The sequence below is a fragment of the Formica exsecta genome, unplaced genomic scaffold (genome assembly GCF_003651465.1).
Source record: "Formica exsecta isolate Colony F162 unplaced genomic scaffold, ASM365146v1 scaffold260, whole genome shotgun sequence".
In the NCBI taxonomy this organism is placed as follows: domain Eukaryota; kingdom Metazoa; phylum Arthropoda; class Insecta; order Hymenoptera; family Formicidae; genus Formica; species Formica exsecta.
The window spans coordinates 27,643-48,877 of NW_021849867.1; the positions used below are offsets into that span (position 1 = coordinate 27,643).

The following is a 21,235-nucleotide window of genomic DNA, read 5'->3' on the forward strand; positions in this document are numbered from 1 at the left end:
TATTTATAATATATTTTATAACGCAGAGTTAGAGGCACTTAACGCTTGCGCTCATTTTCGTTTAACTTTTTTATTTGGCATCTTTGTTAATATTACATAAAATATTATTGTACAATTATCAAACGATAGTATCTAATTATATAGGGCACATGTAACATATAAAAATTTCCCCAAACCGAACAATTTCTGCGCCAGTTCTGATTTCTTTCTAATGTGTCAAATAGAAAAGTTGATAGAAATGATCCGAGTCAAGTGTCTCACTCTCTATACACATGGATATATTTATATTTCTATAATAAATAGAGATTATGTATATTCCCCATACAAGATATTCTCTTCTTGTATTTTACATACAACACTCTCTTACAGCATATAATATAGAATGACAGAGTGTTATACAAATCTCAAATCTTCGACAAGAATTATGCAAGGAAACAGAAAGAGATATTGAATAGTCAAATATTTCGACGACAGAATAATACACAATCATGGTATATATTTTTCATTACCGTAGTCTACACGATTTTAAAATAAAGTTTAAACACACAAGAAACTTTTGTCCTATTCTAATACTTTCTGCTTCCTTGTTCCTCTATCTACTTGTTGAAACTTTACAGAAAATCTTTGTTTAAAAGATTTTTTAAGCAATCATTCTATATTCTATGCATACTACAATATATATATAACTTTTCATACGAAATCCAAAAGAGGGTTATTATATATCTTAACATAATATTATTAATTAATTATTAATGGATTTTGATCGGAATAGCCCCATGGAACACGAGCGCAAATTTCGACATTGATCATCAAATTGAGCGCTTAAATAAGAATTAAAGGATACATCGATGTGAGAAATAATGTAATTTTATAATTTATTGGTATGCAAGGTCCATTTTTTCAGATTGACTTGATTTCATTAACTTAAAGATGCGTACCTTATACTGCAGACTTTTATCTAATTTATGCTGCAGAGTCTTCGATTAAAATCTCGAAGTTGGGCAAAATGCGCGCGCGCTTGCCTCGATCAAAATCAGTTTCGTGCTCCAATGTTGAAATCGTGTACGTTCGCTGTTGTCGCTAGCGACGCGAGTTTTTTTGTTTCCTGATAGAATCGTCGTTGCTGCTTGCGCGAATGCCGTGCCTAAGCGACCTGTTCATACTCGGCCTTGTTGATGTTGCTGGCTAAGCAGCACGCCAGGAAGATGCCCACTAACGGGAAAAAGGCTACGCCGATCGCTGTACCGGCTACCAGACCGATGTTGCCGTTTATGAAATCTAGCACGCGACTGTAACATCCCTGAAAACAAAAAGAATTGAAAATGAAATTTTAAAAATACCAAAAACTGAAAAAATCGGAAGTCGAGAAAAACAGATTTTTAGCCTGCGCGTTTCCATATTCTTTTTTTTCTTCTAATTCTTAGTGTCGTAACTCTGTCATAATTGCCATAATTGTTGAAATTAATCAAACATGGAAAGTCTAATTTGATGATTCGCTATTTTAATTATTCCGTCGAATGCACGGTAAATAACAGCAAGATTCGCAAGAACTTAGACAATTAAGAAACAACAAGAAATTTATCACCTACGTACATCGGTATAAATTTGTTCTATGTCGTTCGGCTCGCACTTATCCTCGGGCACCTTGCAGCAAGACAGGGGAATTTTCTTTGGTGAATTCAAATCGCGCCAATCGGCGTATCCACGATTACCGCAGCAATGCAACTGTAATCAGTTGATTAACATTTTCAAAATATACGATATATACACAATGAAAATTTCGACAGTCCAATAAAAAATAACTTTTTTTTCAAAGTCAAGAAAGGATGCAATCATTTCCCTCGTAGTTCCACGCTAAATGCAGCGCTCTAATTAAAGATTAATAAACAAAATTGAAGAAAGGAACAATAGATGTATGTAAATGTCTCATTACAGAAAATCTGGAATGTTATTTATTAATTTTGTAATAAAATAGTTATTAAAATTAATTATAATATACTTTCCTGTGTGTGATGTAATGGACTTTATCTGATTATGAAAATATTATTAATTTTAATCTTCACAACGAATTTCTTACAAAAAATGAAAGTTCTAACAATTTTGTGAGCAAAATAAAAGCACATTAAATATTTAGCTATAACACGTTAATTTTATTATTCTTTTCTACAACTTTAATCTCGAATTCCCTCAATATTATGACGTGATACTTGCGGTACAAGGATGTTGATATGACATTTAGAAGAACCTAAATAATATCGAGCAACAAAAAGACTACAAGGAATGAACAATCATTTGATCGTTTCTTTCTATTTTGTTGAACTGTTATCTGAATTTCAATAAAAATTTGGATGATCAAAGTTCTATTATTAAAATAACAGGAATAATCAAATTGCGTGAACATAAATGGAATACTGTAGAGAAAGATAATACTCACGGTTGATTGCATGCTGTCTAAGTAACTGCTCATGGAATGATCCTGTCCATAGGCTTCCATGCTCTGGTTTAGACCTTGATCGAATCCTTCATTCAAGTTTGTACGATAAGCGTAAACCGACGCACCTGCACCAAGTTCCAGTAATGCGACAACGGCAAGAAACGCGCCATACTAAGAAATGTAGAGAACAAAATAATTATTTTTTATATGGTAATAATAATGTCAAGGGGAATCTTCACTTCTCTATAAGAAAAAGAAATAGAAAAAGTTCTTATTTCGACATATTTATTCTTCAACTATTTATAAATTGTATAAATAAAATAGATAATTATGCATATTAGGGCCAATCTCACCGATTTCAATGACCTTGATATATGTTGTCAAGAACACGGCCTTGAGTAACTTTCAAAAAGTTTTAGCCGTTGTTTGTTGTTTATTAAAAAGTTATTAACAAAATAAGTTTAACGAGTAGAATGTAATTTTCTGACATTAATATTAAGAAGTATACACACACACATACACACAATATATGGCACAAAATGGCATGTGTGTGTATTATAAAGTAAAACTATAAAATACTTCTTTTCTTTTAATTTGACACATGAGCAGAGAAGATTTACTATGTTTTAATACGTATTTGTAGTAGATTTACTTATGAAGAATATAAACAAATACAGTGTATTGAAAGCAGTATTATGATCCCAGACAGCACAAAACGTCTTCGGTTGAAAATAGGATTAAAATAGGATATCCTCAGGATATCCTACATGTATGTCCTGGATGCCCTTTGGACGTCCTAAGGACATCCTTGTGCTGTCTGGGATATTACCCAGACAGCACAAAACGACAGCACAATATCTTGAGGATATCCTATTTTAATCCTCGGATCTCCTCTGGATGTCCTGAGGAAGAGTAAATAATAGCCGCTGAACACATATTTCACCAAATATATTCCTTCTTAAATGTACATGATGTCAGACAATTAGGTTCCATTCGCTAAACTTACTTTTTGTTAATAACTTTTTAATAAACAACGAGCGATGGCTAAAACCTTTTGAAAGTTGCTCAAGGTCGTATCCTTGACAATATATGTCAAGATCATTGAAATCGATCAGGTCGGCCCTAATAATATGCATAATTACTATAAAATAATTGTTTGCGTAAAGTTCTTTTAAAATTCTGTTTACATTTTACCAAAAGAATTTTTATTTAAAAATATTTGAGTTTAATGTAAAAATCTTAAATTCTAAAAATCGCAAAAATATTATTTAATCTTTCTCTCTCTTTCTTCTTTATAATAATAATTCCGGGATATACAATTTATTTTACGAATGACAAGTATACTCAGTGTTAGCAAGCTACTCTCCTCTTATATAAGGCTCTCAGAAGACAGACTGATTAACTTTTGTAAATTTCTTAATTTTAGTATTAGGGCACTTATCATGTGCATTGGGGAATCATTATATTGCTCATATGATGATAATTATGTCGAGTATCGATTCGTAACTTCATCTTACGACTCCCAAGGGACCCAAGAGTCCACTTTAAATGATCTATAATTCGCGCCAGTATTCTATACATGTATGCGCGTATCCTGATTCTTCTTCAAGCGCGTATCATAAAGTTACAATAAAGTTTCATCGCGAATTATATAGATCGTATTGTATCCTATATCTAAATTGTATATTGTATTTACCAGGTATAGTAGGGCAGGATGACCTCGCGCGGTGCAGCAACAGGCGAGAACCGCCGCTACCGCTAACACCGCGCCCAAGCATGCGAGCGCTAACAGGGCTGTCCCGCTGCCCTGCACGTTCATATTCATGTAATCTCGCAACTGGATGCGCATCCATATGCCGATGCATAGCATCAATATCCCGGACGCCTGTACAAATACAAACGACATTAAAACTTAAAAAATTAGTTGAATTATGCGTCTCTTGAATAATTTACTTTTAATAAGTTACCCAGATAGCACATGTCTTTAAAAGAAGACTTAAAGACGTCTTATCGTCCTTTAGACATCTTTAAGATGTCTTTTGGCCTTCTTGTGCTTTATCTGAGTATTTTTACAAATTTTCACTTAACTCCTTACAAATTGTCTCACTGGGGTTCGAAGTTTCTTCGAATTTCAAAAGTTCACATTTTTAATAAATATGTAAATCATGTAATAATATATATACACATACACACAAACACGCGCGCGCGCACGCACGCACGCACGCACGCACGCACGCACGCACGCACGCACGCACGCACACACACACACACACACACACACACACGCACACACGCACACACACACACACACACACACACCACACGCACACGGACACGCACACGCACACGCACACGCACACGCACACACACATATATATATATATATATATACACACATATATATATATATATACACACATATATAATACATCATATAATCAAGTTAAAGAAAGTGTTCAACATCTTTTCTATTAGAGCATAATATATTGTACAGATAAACATATGTGATATATGTTATTTGTGAAAAATAACTTAGGAAAGTGTCAGTTATTTAGAGACTGAGGTAGTATTGTGAGGAAAAATGGCATGAATTATTCAATAATCCGTTCATTGACAAGACTACTATCTTTATATTGAAACAAGTTATGGTCACTAGTATTAGAGAAGTATGTTGACAACAGAGTCACATACGTACATGACGCGCGATTTTCAGATAATTTGTTGAAATTTTGCAACTAATTTAAGGATTCAAAGATAAGTATATGGACGATAAAAATATATACTATAACAGCTATCGAAACTTTCAATGAATTAAAAAAATATACATTCGAAAAGAGAAAATTTTTTTTTTAAATATATGCTGAATATATTCTAAATTTTACATTCTAAATATTAGTAAAATATATGTGGACATTCAAGGTCACACGTCAACATAGTTATTTACTATCTCATACTCATTCGCCAGTTATCTGACCCTATTTTAATTAAGAAGTTTAAGACAGGACTGGATCGTTACATCATTATTACATGTTTCATCCTGCGGCGAGTAACTAGATTTGACCGGTATTACAAGGAGAATTGCGATCAATTGCGCAACAGTTGGACCAAGGTGCATGGCAAGGGGTTGTGAAGGCAATGTGTAATCACCGGTGGAGAAGGGGGTGGGCTTGACTTACCCAGAAAATGAAATTAAAAAGCATCAGCAGGGTCTTCATGCAGGTCATCGTGGCCACGGTCTCTAATCGCTTGCTCATCTTGATATTTGTTCCTCCGTTCCTTTGCTCTCGTCGATGAAACCCTTTATCCGAGTTATTACGCACTATCGTAAAGTGCCTTACTTAAGCCGCGAGAGTGGAGCTTGCACACGATCGATTCGCGACAGGATTCGCGAGCACACTTACTCGTGCATGCGTGGCTTCCGCCCCTCTCACGGTTGGTGCATGCGCGCTACCCCGCGAGAACGCTATGACCATGGTGGGAACTCCCTTTATCGGAATAAATTCTTCATGTAACGAGAGCGAGTGTGTCGCGGACACTCTTATCGTTAGAGAGACGTCAGATGCGTATCGTAGTGAAAGTATCAAGAGAGAGAGAGAGAGAGAGAGAGACACATGTTTCTCTCATTGTCAGACATCAATTTCGTTGAAGGATTGAATGTTACGTTAATATCGACGTAATTATAAGTCTGTTCTTTATAGCTGAACTGGCTGCACTGGTTCAGAGTTTATCTTTTTCTTTCCACATTACAAGAAGAAAGATAAGCTCTGAACTTGTGCAGCCAGTTCAGCTATAAAGAACAGCCCCTATATAATTTCCTTTATGGTAATAACTTTTTCAGTGATATCGCAGATCATATAAATATATGGTAGCCATTTATCTTTTACAGATAAATATCTGTAAAAGAGACCAAAAAGATTTTGAGACATTCTTTTGACGTTTTTTGAATTTTTACATTACAGAAATACAAGTTATAAAATTTTTTCAAACACATTAGTTCTTTTATCAAATAAACTCCCGATATACTGACATTTTACAGATGACGCAATTATCTAATATAACACTATAACATATAATAAATGAGAAAAAGAGAAAAAAAATACAGACATAAAGCATTTTAGAGAAGGTTGTTGATGCAAGTCTTTTCTCATTTGCAATTTATTTTTAATATTTCTCACATAATTGAGGTCAGAAGATTGTATTAGTAAACAAAGATTACAAATTTTGTTATATTGTCTTAAATCATATATGTGTAAGAAGATATTCTTATTTCAATACAAAGTATTGATTACATATATGCTTACGAATCAGTATTAGTTTCATTAATAGAAAAAATGACAAACACATTACGCGAGAATAAGCAGTATTATATCATGAATAAATATAAATGATTTGAGAGAGAAAAAGCGTCGCAAAATATATTTAGTTTCGAAATACTAAAAATGCATATATATTTTTCATAAAATAAAATATATATATCTATATTTGATCTTGTATACAATTCTTTTCATCAAGACATTACATGCATTTGTTTTTAGTGCTATTATATAATTTCGCATCCATTTTAATAATTTGCAACATGGATATTCTTGTAAATGAAAAACAAATATAATTACTGCAACATCTGCTTATAATAAAAAAAATCTTTACCCAAAATAAAGGCGAAAAATATCCCTTCTCCCCCTTGCAATTCAGATCTAATATTTACTACAAAAAGAGCTGTAATGTAATTTTATTCATTTTGTCAAACAGTTATTCTTTAAAGTGTTATTTTCTTTGTCTTTCTTTGTTCTTACATTGCTCTTTCATTACTCATATTTATCATATGATCATTTAATCGCGTTAAAATGAGAAGACAAATGAAAGCACGTAACAATATATATTGGAAGAGCGAGAAAGAAAAAAAGAAAACTTCAGAATGAAAGCATTGTTCGACGCAGAGTTTTGTGCGCACGAATCACACGCAAATTGATGCAGAAAGAAAGCCTTTCTATTAATAAAATACATAGAATAATTAAGTTCGCCATATTATATATTTTATACAATTCGACGATTCATCGATCAAATACTTAAGCATTAACACTTATACTTACGTATTTTTCTACGCTCGATGTGTTTTACTTTAATTTTTACTTTAATCTTGCAGACATGCCGGCGACGTCAAAGTTGTTATTGTAATTCAAAAGGACTCCCGGCCAGACAACATTGCTTTCACCGATGATTGGTGATTTTCGCGCGGATGATCGTTCAGTTTTTCGAAACGACGGAAATTTTTTCATCCTCTCGTAATTTTTCGACTCATTCTTCCAATCCTCCTTATCCGCTTTATCCGGATTATTCATGTTGTTATTTTCGTGCTGTTTCTCGTCTCGATCAACCAGATAAGGAAGCTGTTTGTCTCTTTTTCGATTGTCCATCAAATTTAGATTGAGTTTCGACAGATCTATGATTGGCCAGGCGTTTTGCATCGCTCCATTCTTTTCCTGTTCAGCAACGGTGTCCGAAACACTCGGCTCATCCGGACAATTATTGTTACAAGTTTCTTCAGAGATCGGTTTGTTAGCAATCATCAGATCAACGAGCGAGCTGGCATCCCACTCCACCATCTCCTCGCTGCTAATAGATACTCTATCCTGATCTAGATCCCTGATGACATTCCTTTTGTCGCTTCTAATGTCACCGATAGTTTTGAAGTAGATACTGTGATCGTACCGATAAGTTTCCAGACAATTGCTCTCTAGCTCGTTGTTCGACTGATAGTTAAACGTTCCGCCGCAGCAATTAATCTTAATTTCCTCCGGACGTGATTTCCATCTGTACCATTTGAGACTGTAAAATTGCGGCGTGGCTTCATCAAAAGAAGCGTTCGAGGTGTCTCGCGGCGTTCCCTTGGACCACCTGGTTCATTTCAATATTTGTTTCTTTGTGCAAATTTTTTTTATTTATCTTTTATTTATATATAGTAGTTTACGTTCTTTTTTTCTCTCTTTCTCACCTCTGCGATCGAAGACGATTGTAACCACGTACAAAGGTTGTCCATCTCTCGATCCTTTGGAGCACGTACTCTGTCTCTTCGCTCCACCATTCCGATAGACCTTTCTGAACCATCGTCTCTTTGTCCTTCGTCATATTGATGCCGCAAAACGATGACAAGAATTGGAGAAATCTCACAGGATCATTCGACAAATTGTTGATGATCGAACGGCAATTCTACGACTGAAAAAACGATTCGACTCGAAGGATAAACCGTTTTATAGAATTAATAGAGGAAGCACCACAAACGAGGAAGCCATTGATAATCGTTGCCGTGACCTCGTGAGGATGTACAATGCTTTCATTATACGCTGTTACTTGGAATATCGACGATCATGTCAAGATATGCTTCCTCGACATCGATGATAAAATAATGTATTATTCCCATATCTTATTACAGGTTTAGAAATAAGATTTAAAAATTAATCGAGCAATTGAGAATGTAAGGATTAAAATAAAATCAGCTGTAAATTAAATGAAAAAAGAGATAAGATTTTTTGTCCATTTAGAAAGTTATTTTGTTGTGAAAACTTTTTATTTTTACTTACTTGCTCTCTAAAATTATTGATAATAAACATGTAAGTTACATGTATTTATTTAATCTGCATGTTAAATATATATACGTTATATAACAGTTATATACTGTGCTCACTGGAAATCTAGTTAAAGAAAAAATTGATTCTACACAATGACTATTGATAAATAAAGTTTTAAAGAGAGATAAACAGAAATAAAATAAAGACTCGCATTTCTCAAATTTTTTCAAGAAGCTCTACTTTTGTAGAATTATAATTTTAAGTTCGGTTGAGATAATGCACGAAAAGAATTCAATAAGAAATTCAATAAGAATTCAAAGAAATCTCCTCGATATTTTTACTAAGGAAAATCGATTTCAAAAATGAATTAAATCTCAATAAATTAAAAGATAATGCAATTAAAAGCGAAACTAGTTTGTAGATGATTACATCTTTTCTTAAATAAAGAAGATATGTCCTCTTAGTTGAACTGCTTATCAGAACAATAATTAAAACTCTTATTAAAGCACGCACCTATAAAGTAAAACTCTTTCGAAAAGTATTGTATTTTATTTCACTAATTAACACCAATTGTGCGCGAAATATTGTTCGTTCCTCGTCAGCGTCTTGACTTTTTAATTAAACAATTGAAAAAAATAATTGCGCGAAATCGACAGATGGCCATAATTGTTCGCATTGTTATTTATCAACTTGCACTGCCTACTCTCCTTTTGCTGGAGAGAAAGAGAGAGGGGTTGAGAGGGGGGGGGGAAGGGCGGATTTTAATGTCCGATTTTCTCCGCCAGAAAGGAAACAGAAGAGCCGCGACGTGACATCGGTAATCGGTTTAGCCGGTGCCCTGCCAATCACCGACGCGCGGAACATCGCGGAATATTGAGTGGCGGAGGCGTGATGTTCTTCTGAAAGAAGAAAATTGTTTATCAGTGCGCGCGGTGTTGCGTGAATTAAAATTCAACGCCGTCGTACTTTTTTCACCACCGCGTCGCTTTTCCAACCGGGGGGATGAACGCAAAGTTGGCCGCGATATAAAAAGCCACCGCCGCGTGAACCGTACATTCCATCGCCGATTTTCTCGACGACCGATACACGCAGGTAAGCGGAGATAAGGATATCCCGGGAAATCTCTTCGATTACGGCTTTTTTGACCAATTTGCGAAAGATCTCGTCGCGCACGGTTCTCACGATTAATATGTAAATTATATGTATCTTTTTTTATAAATTAAACAGTTTTTGTAAATTTATTATCTGTCTCACCTGTTACCTTTTGTATGTTACGGTTTCTCCTTAATTTTGTCCTGTCATAATAAGCGCGACAGAACGCTTATCATTGTGCGTATTCAGTGTCCCGGAACCGAATGGTACGCAGATTCTTCCGTTAAATTGAAAATGTAATTCTTTCTCATTGTCAGTAAAATTTTTTGCAAGTTACATATTTTTTTTTTAATACCGAAACATCTGAACTCTATAAAACTTAAACGCTTTCTCGAACAATTTTCCTGAAAAATAAAGAAAAGATTGTCGGTAAAATATTCGACATTTAAGCTTGAGAAATAATTTCTTTTGATATTTGTAATTGTATTTGTATCTGGGACAAAAGTTACAAATCTTTCATTGTACATGTAACTGTATTTCTATATATCTAGGTATATTAATATTTTTTTATATGTGTATGTATGTGTATGTAGCACGCTGTGTGCTCTTTTAGTACTTTTGAACCATAATTCAATTAGTTGAGTATGCTAATTAAAAGCAATTGATTATTAGAAAATTATAGAAAATAGGAAGCAATAGTTCGACTTGTAAACTTATGTGATTACATTATTTCTATTATAAAAATAGACATATATTTTATGTATACATCTTGGCGATGTATCTTTGTGATGAAACAGAAAATTGTTAAATAATTACAGACATGAATCTGACTCTTGCACTATCCTGCATGATCGCAGTCGTATGGCTGCTCTGCGGAAAATGTAAAGCAGCTCCGAGATTGATCTCCGGCATCCATCGCAATTTAGAAAATCATCCACATATCTACGGGTAATTACTATACAATATATATAACAATAGATGTATGTAAATAAAATCTCGGAGAAAGACAAAAATAAATACTCTCGTCGATGTGAAACTTTTGAGGATTTAAAGAAAATTAATAGTACATAGTATTCTTGCTATTTCGTGTGCGTTTTGCCGCAGATACGCCGTGGAAGGTCTCGTGAAGGATCTTGTGGAGGATCTCGTCGGCGAGGACGAGGACAATTTGCGATTCAGCAAACGCCAGCAGCTGGACGATTACGGTCACATGAGATTCGGCAAGCGGTCCAACGGCGACGACGAAGAGTACGGACATTCGCGATTCGGCAGAAATATCGAATAAAACGCTACCACGCCGGATTCTCTCTAGATCGTAGATTGTGCACATATTCTCGTGCCAAAATGTAGATAGAATATATTTTACATTGCAGCTATTACACGACCATGCCTCGTTATTTTACCTTCTCTTTAGTTTTTTGTGCTCGATGCTTTACGCCGCAAATTAATTTAATGCCTGCAATCTAATTTGTGACATTATTACGATTATTTTGGATATGATTTTGCAATTGTGTCCTCCTTAGAAAAAACATTACATAGATAATGCTTCAATTTATTATAAAGAAGGGCTAATTCTCCGCGTAAACAATCTGTAAAAAGAAAAAAATTATATACGGATTATTAAAAAATTAATTATAAATCATTCAGTTCTATCTTCCTTTGTTGTTTTAAATAAAATATATTAGCTCTGAGACACGATGACGAGCAAGAATAAAAAACAGCTCCCGATTTAAAAAAAAATATATATTTTGTTAATTCTTAAACATCTTATTTTTCTGAACAATAAAGAAAAAATCATTTTGTTCCTTTTGCATATTATTCATGTGTTCTCAGTTTATTCAAAATATTCTTATATCTATTCAAACACGTTAGATAATTTTCTAATTTATCAGTCATCAATGGAATTTTGCTGTCGTTTATTATTTATCATCGAGTCTTGTATAATTTGCCCCTGCTCCTTTTTAATTCTGCTATTCTCTGATGAAGATTCATGTCGTCGTCTAAAAATGTGTGGTATCCGCAACGATTCTCCAAATCTTGAGGACTATAACCGATGGTACGTCGATTTAACAGCCACGGTTCCGGTGGCGGTGGCGAAGATGGTGGCTTCGTTTTCAGAGGATAAGGCGAACGATAATCTCTGTTCATACTAGTGTGATAATCTATTTGACAAATCGCTATGGGATCCAGCAGAATGTCTGTTAATTTTAATTCCTTTTCCTCGTAATCCTGTCTAGAAAACGTTACGTCACGCTCTACCATCGTTTTAATTTGTAATGATATTTAATTATTTAATAATAAATTAATTTGATTATTAATAATATTATTTAATTAATTATTAAAATAAAGTGCAGCTTGTGATGTTTGATGATTATGTGTATGTGAAAGAAATTTGTGTAGATTATACCTATAAATATGCCCTTTTGTAAATCTTTTAAGACACATATAAAATATTCACACAAATATATAACAAATAAAAAACAAACAATTGAAATATTGAGTTATAGCTAATAATATTAAAGAGAAAAAAAGCGCCCGAATGCGTTGACATGGGAGGATCTTGTGGCACTCTATAGTGGGATTCTTTAGCAACTTTATCACACCACAAGCATGATGCTATCGTTCTTAGTTTATGTTTTATGGTGGCTTGAATGAGGTTGTCCATGACGATTTTCTAGACGTGGCCTTTTTTTCGTACAGCGTTTGAGAGAGGCCGAGAAAGAAGCGGCAGGAAGCGTGGGCCAGCAATTCATCGATGCTGCACCACGACAATGCGCCCGCATACACGTTGTTCCTTATCAACGAGTTTTTGGCAAAATACGTGACGACTGTTGTTCAGCCTCCTCTCTCCTTTCTCACTGTTTCTCTCAAATTATGCAAGAAAATCTAAAAAACAAATCGCCACAAATAACGAACACAAACTCATTCAAACCACTATAAAACGTAAAGAACATAAGAACGATAACGTTATGCTCGTGTGAGAAAGTTGCTAAAGAATCCCACTGCACAGTGCCACAAGGCAGATGGTCTTACGTAATCGCATTCGAAGAATGCGCTTTTTTTCTTTTTTAAGTTCGGTTTCTTTATGGATAGCCCTTGTATGCGGGGACTTTTTGCCTTTCTCTTAGAAATAGACAGCAACGTCTCATACTATTTATCTCCTCTTATAATTTCGAAGTAATGTATATTTTTAAATTCCGAGAGAAGTCTTTTCAGTTCGTCCGATACTTTTTAAACATAAATATCGAATACATACTTTGCCGAAGCCAGCGATTGCATTGTAAGTAAACTGCGTCGCGGATAAGTAATCGGCTTGTACTCGTCTCTCATCTCGATTTGCGACAACATGGCATGTGTCTCCGAAATCCCAGTGCCTTCATCTTCCGGACCAAGTCTTCGATAGGAGGATTTGTGAAGATTTCCCTTCGGTGGAAATATATTCGCATTGTCTCTGGGCTCGGACAACATCTTTACCTGCCTGTTAATCGATAATTTTAACGAAATTATTGAGAAAGAAATTTTATGATTTGTTTCGATGTCGGCTGAAATTTATATACGTTATTATATAATAAATTTCTATTTATTAACTAATATTCCAGAGAATTCAAATAAAACTATGACATATAATTTAATGTGTTTAGCATTTCATTGAATATTACTAGATTAAATAATAAACTCACTCCTTTATTCTTCCTGATAATAATAAAAATTTATCCTGATGCAAAGCCATTTTTCAGACAACGCTAACTATTATAAGTTAAAATTTTACTATTGCTGGTACTGTGTCAAATAATGATATGCAATACAAACGTGGGTGTTCTTGTTAGATTCGTGAAATAAAGTGCGTTGCTACGTATAACAATCGCACGATTTCGTCTGTGTGTCGTAACTACTTCCCCTCATTTTCATTATAATGCATGTGCGATATGCTTAGATGTGTATGTGATTTCCATCGCGATATGTTTATCCAAGCGGCATACGCAGTTACCTTTACAAACTTAATTTATAATAGAAAAAATTGTCAGATAAAAAAAAGCTCTCCCCTAAAAGATTTTTTCTTCATTTAAAGAAAAAGAATAAGAAAAGAAAGTTAAAATTTATATTACAAGAATCTCTCCACACTGTATTTTCAAAATGTACGTTAGATAGAAAAGAAATGTCATACAGCAAGATTAGATGATTCTAAATGCTCCATTTCCCGTGTTTATCTTTATGCAACTTTTGATTAATGAATCATATTTCTTTTTAATAGAAATTTTGAAAAATGTCGCAATATTTACCAATCGTGAATCTTGACTTTATCGCTGTACACCGCTGGAACGTGGAAAACGATAGGTTCAATATCCTCGTTTTCATCATTGCGAGATATAAACTGTAATTAAAGAAATTAGAAAAAAAAATTTAGAAATTAAAAAAGAATTATTAGTACGAAAAATTAAAAAAAAAAAAAACAGAAATTTGCAAAATTTCTCTTAAGGATGCAATATAGTTTATAGTTCAAAAAAATTTTCCAGTACTATAATATTATATAAACATAAGATTTATTTAAAATATATAAAAGAATAATTATAAGAGATAATTAACATTTTAAAATATTTTGAAAGATAAAATTAATATCTCTAAAATATCTGTTTGAGAATTATCAATACAGTCTTACATTAACCTTCTTTTTCAGCATTTTATATCATATATAGATATCTTTTTTTCATAAATCAAATGTAAAAAGAGATTATTAATCAATAATAATTAAATAACTTTTGCACTAAACATCTATAAAGGCATAATAATTTAATTTAACAACTCGCTTTCTATGCGTCATTTTCCGACTGTCACACACACACACACACACACACATGTGAACATAGTGTTTTATATATCATCTACATTTGCACAAATATTTTTCATCTCTTTTTCTCTCGTTTATTTCATAATTTTTCAATAAGAGCAAATTCATATTGTTACTAAATAAATAGAAATTTGCATATTATCATATATATATTGTATATATGCGCAATAAATATTAAATATTATTACACATTAATTTGAACAATAACATGGAATATGAAATAAGAGAATTGAACGTGAAAGCGCTGCAAGAAGAGATTTTACGTAAATGTAGAAAGAAAACGGAATTTTTAGTTCCCCGTGATGAAACTGAAGATAAAAGACATGAAGCGGAAGATTTGCACGAGGAGAAAGATGTATTCTCAATAGAAACTGATAAAATTGCGGAGGAGGAATTATCCTTTGAGGATATATTGGCTGAGAAACGTCGCAAATATACAGCTAAAGAAGAATTTGTTTATTCAATGTACAATGACATACTTCCGGTTCTCGTTACCGAGTAATTATACTAATTTAATGCAATAAAAATTTTTCATAATGTATATTGTATATATATTGTATTATTGATTTAATCTGATCGAAATATACACATAGATGGAATGGATATTTTTTGCGGAAAGAACCGCTCGTGAAGAAATTGGACAAAAATGATGCTGAAGCTATTGAAAAAAACGAAGAAATGGGTGACAAAAGCGATGATTCAATCATTAAGGAAGAAGAGAAAGAAAAAGATAAAATATCCATTCCGTCCTGGAAACTTTTATTACCGGATGAATTTGCCAACATAAAATTCTATAACAAAAATTCTTATCGCGGTCGCATTAGCAGGAAGATGATGGAAGGCGAAGGGACATACAGATGGCACAATGGTGTCCACTATAAGGTATCGAGAAAATATCCCAGACAGCACAAGGATGTCCTTAGGACGTCCAAAGGGCATCCAGGACATACATGTAGGATATCCTGAGGATATCCTATTTTAATCCTCGGATCTCCTCTGGATGTCCTGAGGAAGAGTAAATGATAGCCGTACACTAGCCTCTGGAGAATCCAGGGAGATCCTGTGGAACATCTTAAGGATTTCTATAGGATATGTTAGGGATATTTTTCATACGTTAAAAGGAACAAATTCTAAAATTTAAATATAAATTAAGATTGCGTTCTGTTATTTACTGCCAATACTAAAAATCTAATACTAAAAATAGTTCACGTTCTTTAATATTTGAGGTTTTCGTGCTGTACATGAATATTTTAGGTTTGGCTTCCGGGTTTGAGTCGTGTAATATTTTCAAAACAATCCAATATCTGAATTCCCTATGTTGGGATTGCATCAGAAATTGAACTGATAAAAAATAATTATATTTTTAATTTCCTGTTAGTTGCTCTTTGCAAGCTTTATATAATTCTCATGACCAAATCTCAAATACGAGTTTGCGTGTCGCATAGTGGTAAACAAACGAACTAGCGGTTGAATACTATTTTTTGTAAAGTTTTTGGAATGTTGCGCATAGTAACATTTCTCATGAAATATTAAATAAATAATAATTTTGAATATGTGAAAATGTGCGCATCAAATTCAATTATTAATATTAAACGAAATTAATGTTAACAATTAATTGCACATGTATATGTCCTCTGGAAATCCAAAGGACAGGGCAGATATCCTACAGACATCCAGGGGTTATCCAGGGGACATTTATAGGACATTAATACTTATTACAATACTTAAAATTTCTAAATTATATTAAATAGCCTACATAACCGAAAGTAATCATGTATGCATATTAAATTTTCATAAAATATATTTATAATAATATCTTAAAACATCCTACAAATATCCTGAACCATCCTGGACATATTCAGGATGAACCTGAGGACATTTTGTGCTGTCTGGGTCACTATGTAGAAAAAGCAAAATCTCGCAAGCTTACAAATATATGTTTAATACTACAAACACAATAATGAGATATTAAAACAGTACCCATACAGCACAGATCATTGCAATTATATTGCAGCAACATTGCAATGTTGCAAATTGCAATGCAACATTACAAAGACATTGCAGAAATATAGAGCCACAAAGTACCAGCACACTTGTAGCAACATGACATTAATATTTCGGAAATATTGCAAAATTCAATTTTTATATAATTTTAATAATAAAATATTATAATAAAATAATTTTTTGCAATATTTCTACATGAAAGATGTTAACGATAAACAATACTAAATGGTTCATTTTATTAAAACATTTTTCTTAAATTGGCTTATATTGCTGCACTGTATGCTTTGCGCAGCACATGTACGCGTTCGCAATTGTGTGCGTGTGTAGTAGGCGCCGGTCTTGCTGCACATATCTGTGATTGTCGTGTATTTCGTGATTAACATTTTTTATTGTTGCGTACGAGAAAAGGTAAGAACTTTTTGATAATATTATGTTTTATTATAGCAACCTATATATATTATGTATTAATTAATCATAATAGAATAGCATGTCCTAAGGTTAATAACCTAGGTTAATAACCTTAAAATTATTGAGATCGCAAAAGTAAAAATTATATTTATCTATGATATATGTTCGTATATTTTTTATGTGGATATTTTTTGCTTTCTCTAATTTTCTATTTTGCTGTAGATATGAACTTTAAAATATTTGATAAAAATATTTATGTATATTTGCAGTATGTATATTTTTATGCAAATATGAATTTTAACTCCTATTTTATTTTTACAGACATTTAACAAAGGAAAACAATAATGGACAAAATTCAATAAATTATTAATGGTAATAAAAGCGCCGCGTAAAGCTGAACCATTTTTATATATATCTCTAATATAAAAAAAAATATATTTTTATTTCGTGAACATGTTAAGTGCAATAATATGTTATGTGCAATGTTATGTTATTTATAACGTTAACATAAGTACAAATAAAGACATTTAATTACAATGTATCGTCAATAATTACACATTTATATACCCAAAAATAAATATATATACATCATTGCAAATTCATTACATTGCAATATTGCTACAATATTTTGATGCAATATTCCTAAAAGCGGACATTTTATCATTGCTGCAATTCCACAGCAATGATACAGCAACATTTTGCAGTGAATTTGCAAAGTTGCAATATTGCGGTGAAAGATTGCTACAATATGTATGCAATCTTTGTGTGCTGTATGGGATCCAATCGAATTCGCTATTAGCAAATGATAATAAATTCGCGAATCTCTGCAGTGTAAATAGTCGAGTAAGAGCACATAAAAGCGTCTCGACGGAGACGCGCAGTATAGGAACGCAACGGCAGAGAAAGGTTTCGTTTGCGCAGACACGCGCGCGAAATTTGCGGGAGAGTGAATTTTTATCGCGACGTCGTAACGAGCGATGACATATCGGATGCGGCATTAGATTGCGCGCGATAATGTTCGGCGGTTATGTGTCTCTTTCGTGCGTTTTCCGAGCGATAAAGTCAAGCGCGAGACTCGCTCGCGAGAATCCTCCGACGTGACGGAGATAAAAGCGCGATCGTGCCGGGCGATTGTGACCTCCGGAGCGTTTCCAAATTTCAGAAACAACCTTGGATACACGATGTTAAAGTTTTTCGGTCGGCTGACTCAGAGTGCCGTCCTCGGAATCGAAGAACGTGACACAATCGTCTTCTCGGAGCTCGTCGCGCGATCAGGACTGACTCGAGACAAATCCGGGGCCCTGACTTTACGGAACGATCGGCACATTTTAAAGAAAGGAGAGACGTAGGGAATAGAGTGAAGAAATCGGGTCAGGGCTGTTCTTTTTCCAAATCCGAGCTATGCATGCTTCGATAGTTTTTTTTTTTTTGATAAAAATACAGATAGTAGATTAGTTCAAGAATAATATTTTTTATAGCGAAGGCGTTATCAGCTTATAAATGTAAAAAAAAAGTGATTAATATAAACTTTAATGCAACTATCTTAGACAGAAATTTCAAAAATCATTAGACATACGTTTTATTAATCTCTGTTTCTCAAAATTTCCGTTTTATGTATTTGAATTGACGTTTTAAAATTGAATTGACATCACATATATCTCTTTTTATCCTGAAATATAATATTAATTCACGTTAAGAATTTATTAACATTAAGAATTGAAAATTAACAGAAATAAAAATGAGAGAAAATTATACAGGGTCAGTTTGAGCATAATAAGATTCAAGGGAGAGGTTTCCTAGAGTGGAATAACAATTGTTGGTACGAGGGTGACTTTGTGGACGGTTTTCGACACGGTAAAGGTCTCATGGTGGACAGAGAAAATAATCGTATGTACATCGGCCGGTGGGACATGGGTCATAGGCATGGAAGAAGATTAAAAGATGTACAAGTATAATATACTTGTTATGTTTATATTATTCATTCGTCTTGAAATATCTATAGCACAGTTGCTCTGAATAATCGATGTGTGCCTTATATTCACTTCCGCATTTGACATATCGCGATCGTGTCTGGATATAATAAAAACTGTTACCGCTGAACAGGATGAGATGAAAAAGATTATATTTCGCGCTGCCAACCTTATATTTAATTTTAACGATATACTCTAATATAATACAATGTCTTACATATAAAGACGATTAATATATCGTCATATATATAAAGTAGATATAAAACGCGCGCAGCTATTTTATGATCTATCGCACCTTCCAAGTAAAAAATACACGTTAAATTCGAACTCGAGTCTTGTATGTATCACAGAATAAATAGAAACTTTTCAATAATTGTACCTCACAGAAAAGTATATATATGTAGACATTTTATCGAAATACTTAACATTAATAAAACCCCTAGCTATACTCTTAGAATTGCCTTCTCTCTATTCTGGAACAGACTTGTGTCATCGTAAACGTAAACTAGAATCTGGAATTCTCCTTTTGCGCTACTCTCCCCTCTCCCACTACATGATCACGTGACACTTATAGACTTAGGGCCGTATTACATTTGTCGTACGACAAGCTTTGTCGAACGCGCCGATTGGCTGCTACGACGGAACCCTAGAAATTCCCTATTTGATAGCCAATCGGCGCATTCGACAAACTCGTCGTGCGACAGATGTAGAGTGCGCGTTAAACGGCGCTTTGCCATTGGCCGTTACTCATCGTCGAGTGAGCGACGATTGGCGAACGAGCAATCGACGGATCCGCCAATCGGATCTGCTCGCGGTCGGCTGTGCTAGCAGAAGGATTTCAATATTGACGTACATTTATTTGACGCTCTCGCGAAGCGAGTGGCGTTATTCGCGACAAAGAATCGCCCTTCGGAAAGAGACGCGGTTTATTCGGCGATATCCATCCGACGAGGAACAATGTCGGACGCGATGGTGGATGAACGGTAATTATCGTCGGAGACAATCGCTAATAAATAATTGGCGTAAAGTGATCGCGATTGATTCTGAAATTCGTGACGTCGTTGCTCTCCGACCGAGTCTCTCACATCTCGGTCTTTCCGAAAAATATTGTCGAGGTGCCCCTTGTCGAGGTGCCCCTTGTCGAGGTCGTATCCTATCGGCTCTTTCTTTTAGTCTCTTCATGTCCACATATCGGCCTACAACATATGTTTGTACAGATTAGTTGTTAGTATAATTATTCTGTTGCCATCTTTTCTAATAATTATTTTTCTGCTAACATAAATTTATTTTAATAATATTATACGCAAATATATATTTAAGTATTGCATATGAGAAATGAAAAATAGGAAAAACATATATATCTGTCAACAGCTTATTTTCTTTATCTAAATAAAAATATACATAAATAAATATGTATGCTTTTATAAATCTAAAGTTGTATGACACCTTAACTCGTGTATAATTTTCTCTAACAACAAATTTGATCAGCTGATTTGATCATTCTAAATTAAGATTATAAACAAACATAATTATTTTCATGTTTATGATTTTTACAGAGTTACAGATGAGATTGAGGCATTGAAAGCAATCCTACTGGATAATGAGCTCAACATTAAGGAAAATGATAGGTATATATTTTGAAGATTGTTGCATTTTTACAATTCATAATTATATTATAATAATTTTGCGTTAAATAAAAAATATTAATATTAAAATATATATAAATTTTAATGATTATTTTTTTAACGCAAATATTTTGTTCAGACTTTTTATAAGATCATAATAAATTTCCATTGATAAAGCAATTATAACATTTGAATTGTCCTATTTGACAAAACAACAATTATTTTAGATAGATATTTTTTTTATTTTTATATATTAATAAAAAAATTAATTTTTTTAGATGTTATATATA

At 33.5% G+C, this 21,235-nt stretch overlaps 5 protein-coding genes across 7 annotated transcripts in view; 3 read left to right on the top strand and 2 right to left on the bottom strand.

The window, feature by feature from the left end:
- Positions 1-858: 858 nt before the first annotated feature.
- LOC115236883 (tetraspanin-7-like) lies at positions 859-5,688 on the bottom strand. Its single transcript, XM_029809602.1, has 5 exons — positions 5,611-5,688; positions 4,131-4,319; positions 2,435-2,605; positions 1,594-1,725; positions 859-1,300 (listed from the first exon to the last, which is right to left on the bottom strand). The coding sequence occupies exons 1-5, from the start codon at positions 5,686-5,688 to the stop codon at positions 1,145-1,147; spliced, it is 726 nt and encodes a 241-aa protein (XP_029665462.1). The 3' UTR covers positions 859-1,144.
- Positions 5,689-6,868: 1,180 nt separating this feature from the next.
- Positions 6,869-14,770, bottom strand: LOC115236881. The gene is made up of 6 exons (XM_029809600.1): positions 14,750-14,770; positions 14,373-14,464; positions 13,349-13,570; positions 12,022-12,325; positions 8,427-8,641; positions 6,869-8,329 (listed from the first exon to the last, which is right to left on the bottom strand). Exons 1-6 carry the CDS (start codon positions 14,768-14,770, stop codon positions 7,561-7,563), a joined length of 1,623 nt encoding a protein of 540 aa, XP_029665460.1. The 3' UTR covers positions 6,869-7,560.
- Positions 9,921-11,727, top strand: LOC115236882. Its single transcript, XM_029809601.1, has 3 exons — positions 9,921-10,092; positions 10,911-11,040; positions 11,197-11,727. Exons 2-3 carry the CDS (start codon positions 10,913-10,915, stop codon positions 11,375-11,377), a joined length of 309 nt encoding a protein of 102 aa, XP_029665461.1. The 5' UTR covers positions 9,921-10,092; positions 10,911-10,912; the 3' UTR covers positions 11,378-11,727.
- Positions 14,771-15,146: 376 nt separating the features above from the next.
- LOC115236890 (radial spoke head 10 homolog B2-like) lies at positions 15,147-19,305 on the top strand. The gene is made up of 3 exons (XM_029809619.1): positions 15,147-15,403; positions 15,532-15,820; positions 19,108-19,305. Exons 1-3 carry the CDS (start codon positions 15,147-15,149, stop codon positions 19,303-19,305), a joined length of 744 nt encoding a protein of 247 aa, XP_029665479.1.
- An 828-nt stretch (positions 19,306-20,133) lies between these two features.
- The window catches only part of LOC115236875 (E3 ubiquitin-protein ligase RNF25), a 9,529-nt gene continuing 8,427 nt past the window's right edge, over positions 20,134-21,235 (top strand). The window contains exons 1-2 of one of the 3 annotated variants that reach the window (XM_029809591.1): positions 20,134-20,303; positions 20,877-20,948. In XM_029809591.1, the coding sequence (XP_029665451.1) occupies positions 20,278-20,303; positions 20,877-20,948 (98 nt within the window). In that variant the 5' untranslated portion in view covers positions 20,134-20,277. Of the gene's footprint in view, positions 20,304-20,323; positions 20,545-20,876; positions 20,949-21,235 lie in introns of those variants that run through there. The other 2 variants (XM_029809592.1, XM_029809593.1) reach the window with 2 other exon arrangements.

Bases quoted from the DNA above. Each gene is read 5' to 3' on its own strand.
- LOC115236883 (XM_029809602.1), bottom strand. From the start codon at position 5,688: ATGAGCAAGCGATTAGAGACCGTGGCCACGATGACCTGCATGAAGACC. The intron at 2,606-4,130 runs GTAAATACAATA...TACATTTCTTAG, and splicing joins ATCCTGCCCTACTATACCTG to TATGGCGCGTTTCTTGCCGT. The intron at 1,301-1,593 runs GTACGTAGGTGA...TTTTGTTTTCAG, and splicing joins TAGAACAAATTTATACCGAT to GGATGTTACAGTCGCGTGCT.
- LOC115236882 (XM_029809601.1), top strand. From the start codon at position 10,913: ATGAATCTGACTCTTGCACTATCCTGCATGATCGCAGTCGTATGGCTG. The intron at 11,041-11,196 runs GTAATTACTATA...GTTTTGCCGCAG, and splicing joins AATCATCCACATATCTACGG to ATACGCCGTGGAAGGTCTCG.
- LOC115236881 (XM_029809600.1), bottom strand. From the start codon at position 14,770: ATGCTGAAAAAGAAGGTTAAT. The intron at 13,571-14,372 runs GTAAATATTGCG...ATCGATTAACAG, and splicing joins AAAGTCAAGATTCACGATTG to GCAGGTAAAGATGTTGTCCG. The intron at 8,642-12,021 runs TGATAAATAATA...TTTCAGTCGTAG, and splicing joins GCAAATTATACAAGACTCGA to AATTGCCGTTCGATCATCAA.
- LOC115236890 (XM_029809619.1), top strand. From the start codon at position 15,147: ATGGAATATGAAATAAGAGAATTGAACGTGAAAGCGCTGCAAGAAGAG. The intron at 15,404-15,531 runs GTACAATGACAT...ATATACACATAG, and splicing joins GAAGAATTTGTTTATTCAAT to ATGGAATGGATATTTTTTGC. The intron at 15,821-19,107 runs GTATCGAGAAAA...AAAATTATACAG, and splicing joins ACAATGGTGTCCACTATAAG to GGTCAGTTTGAGCATAATAA.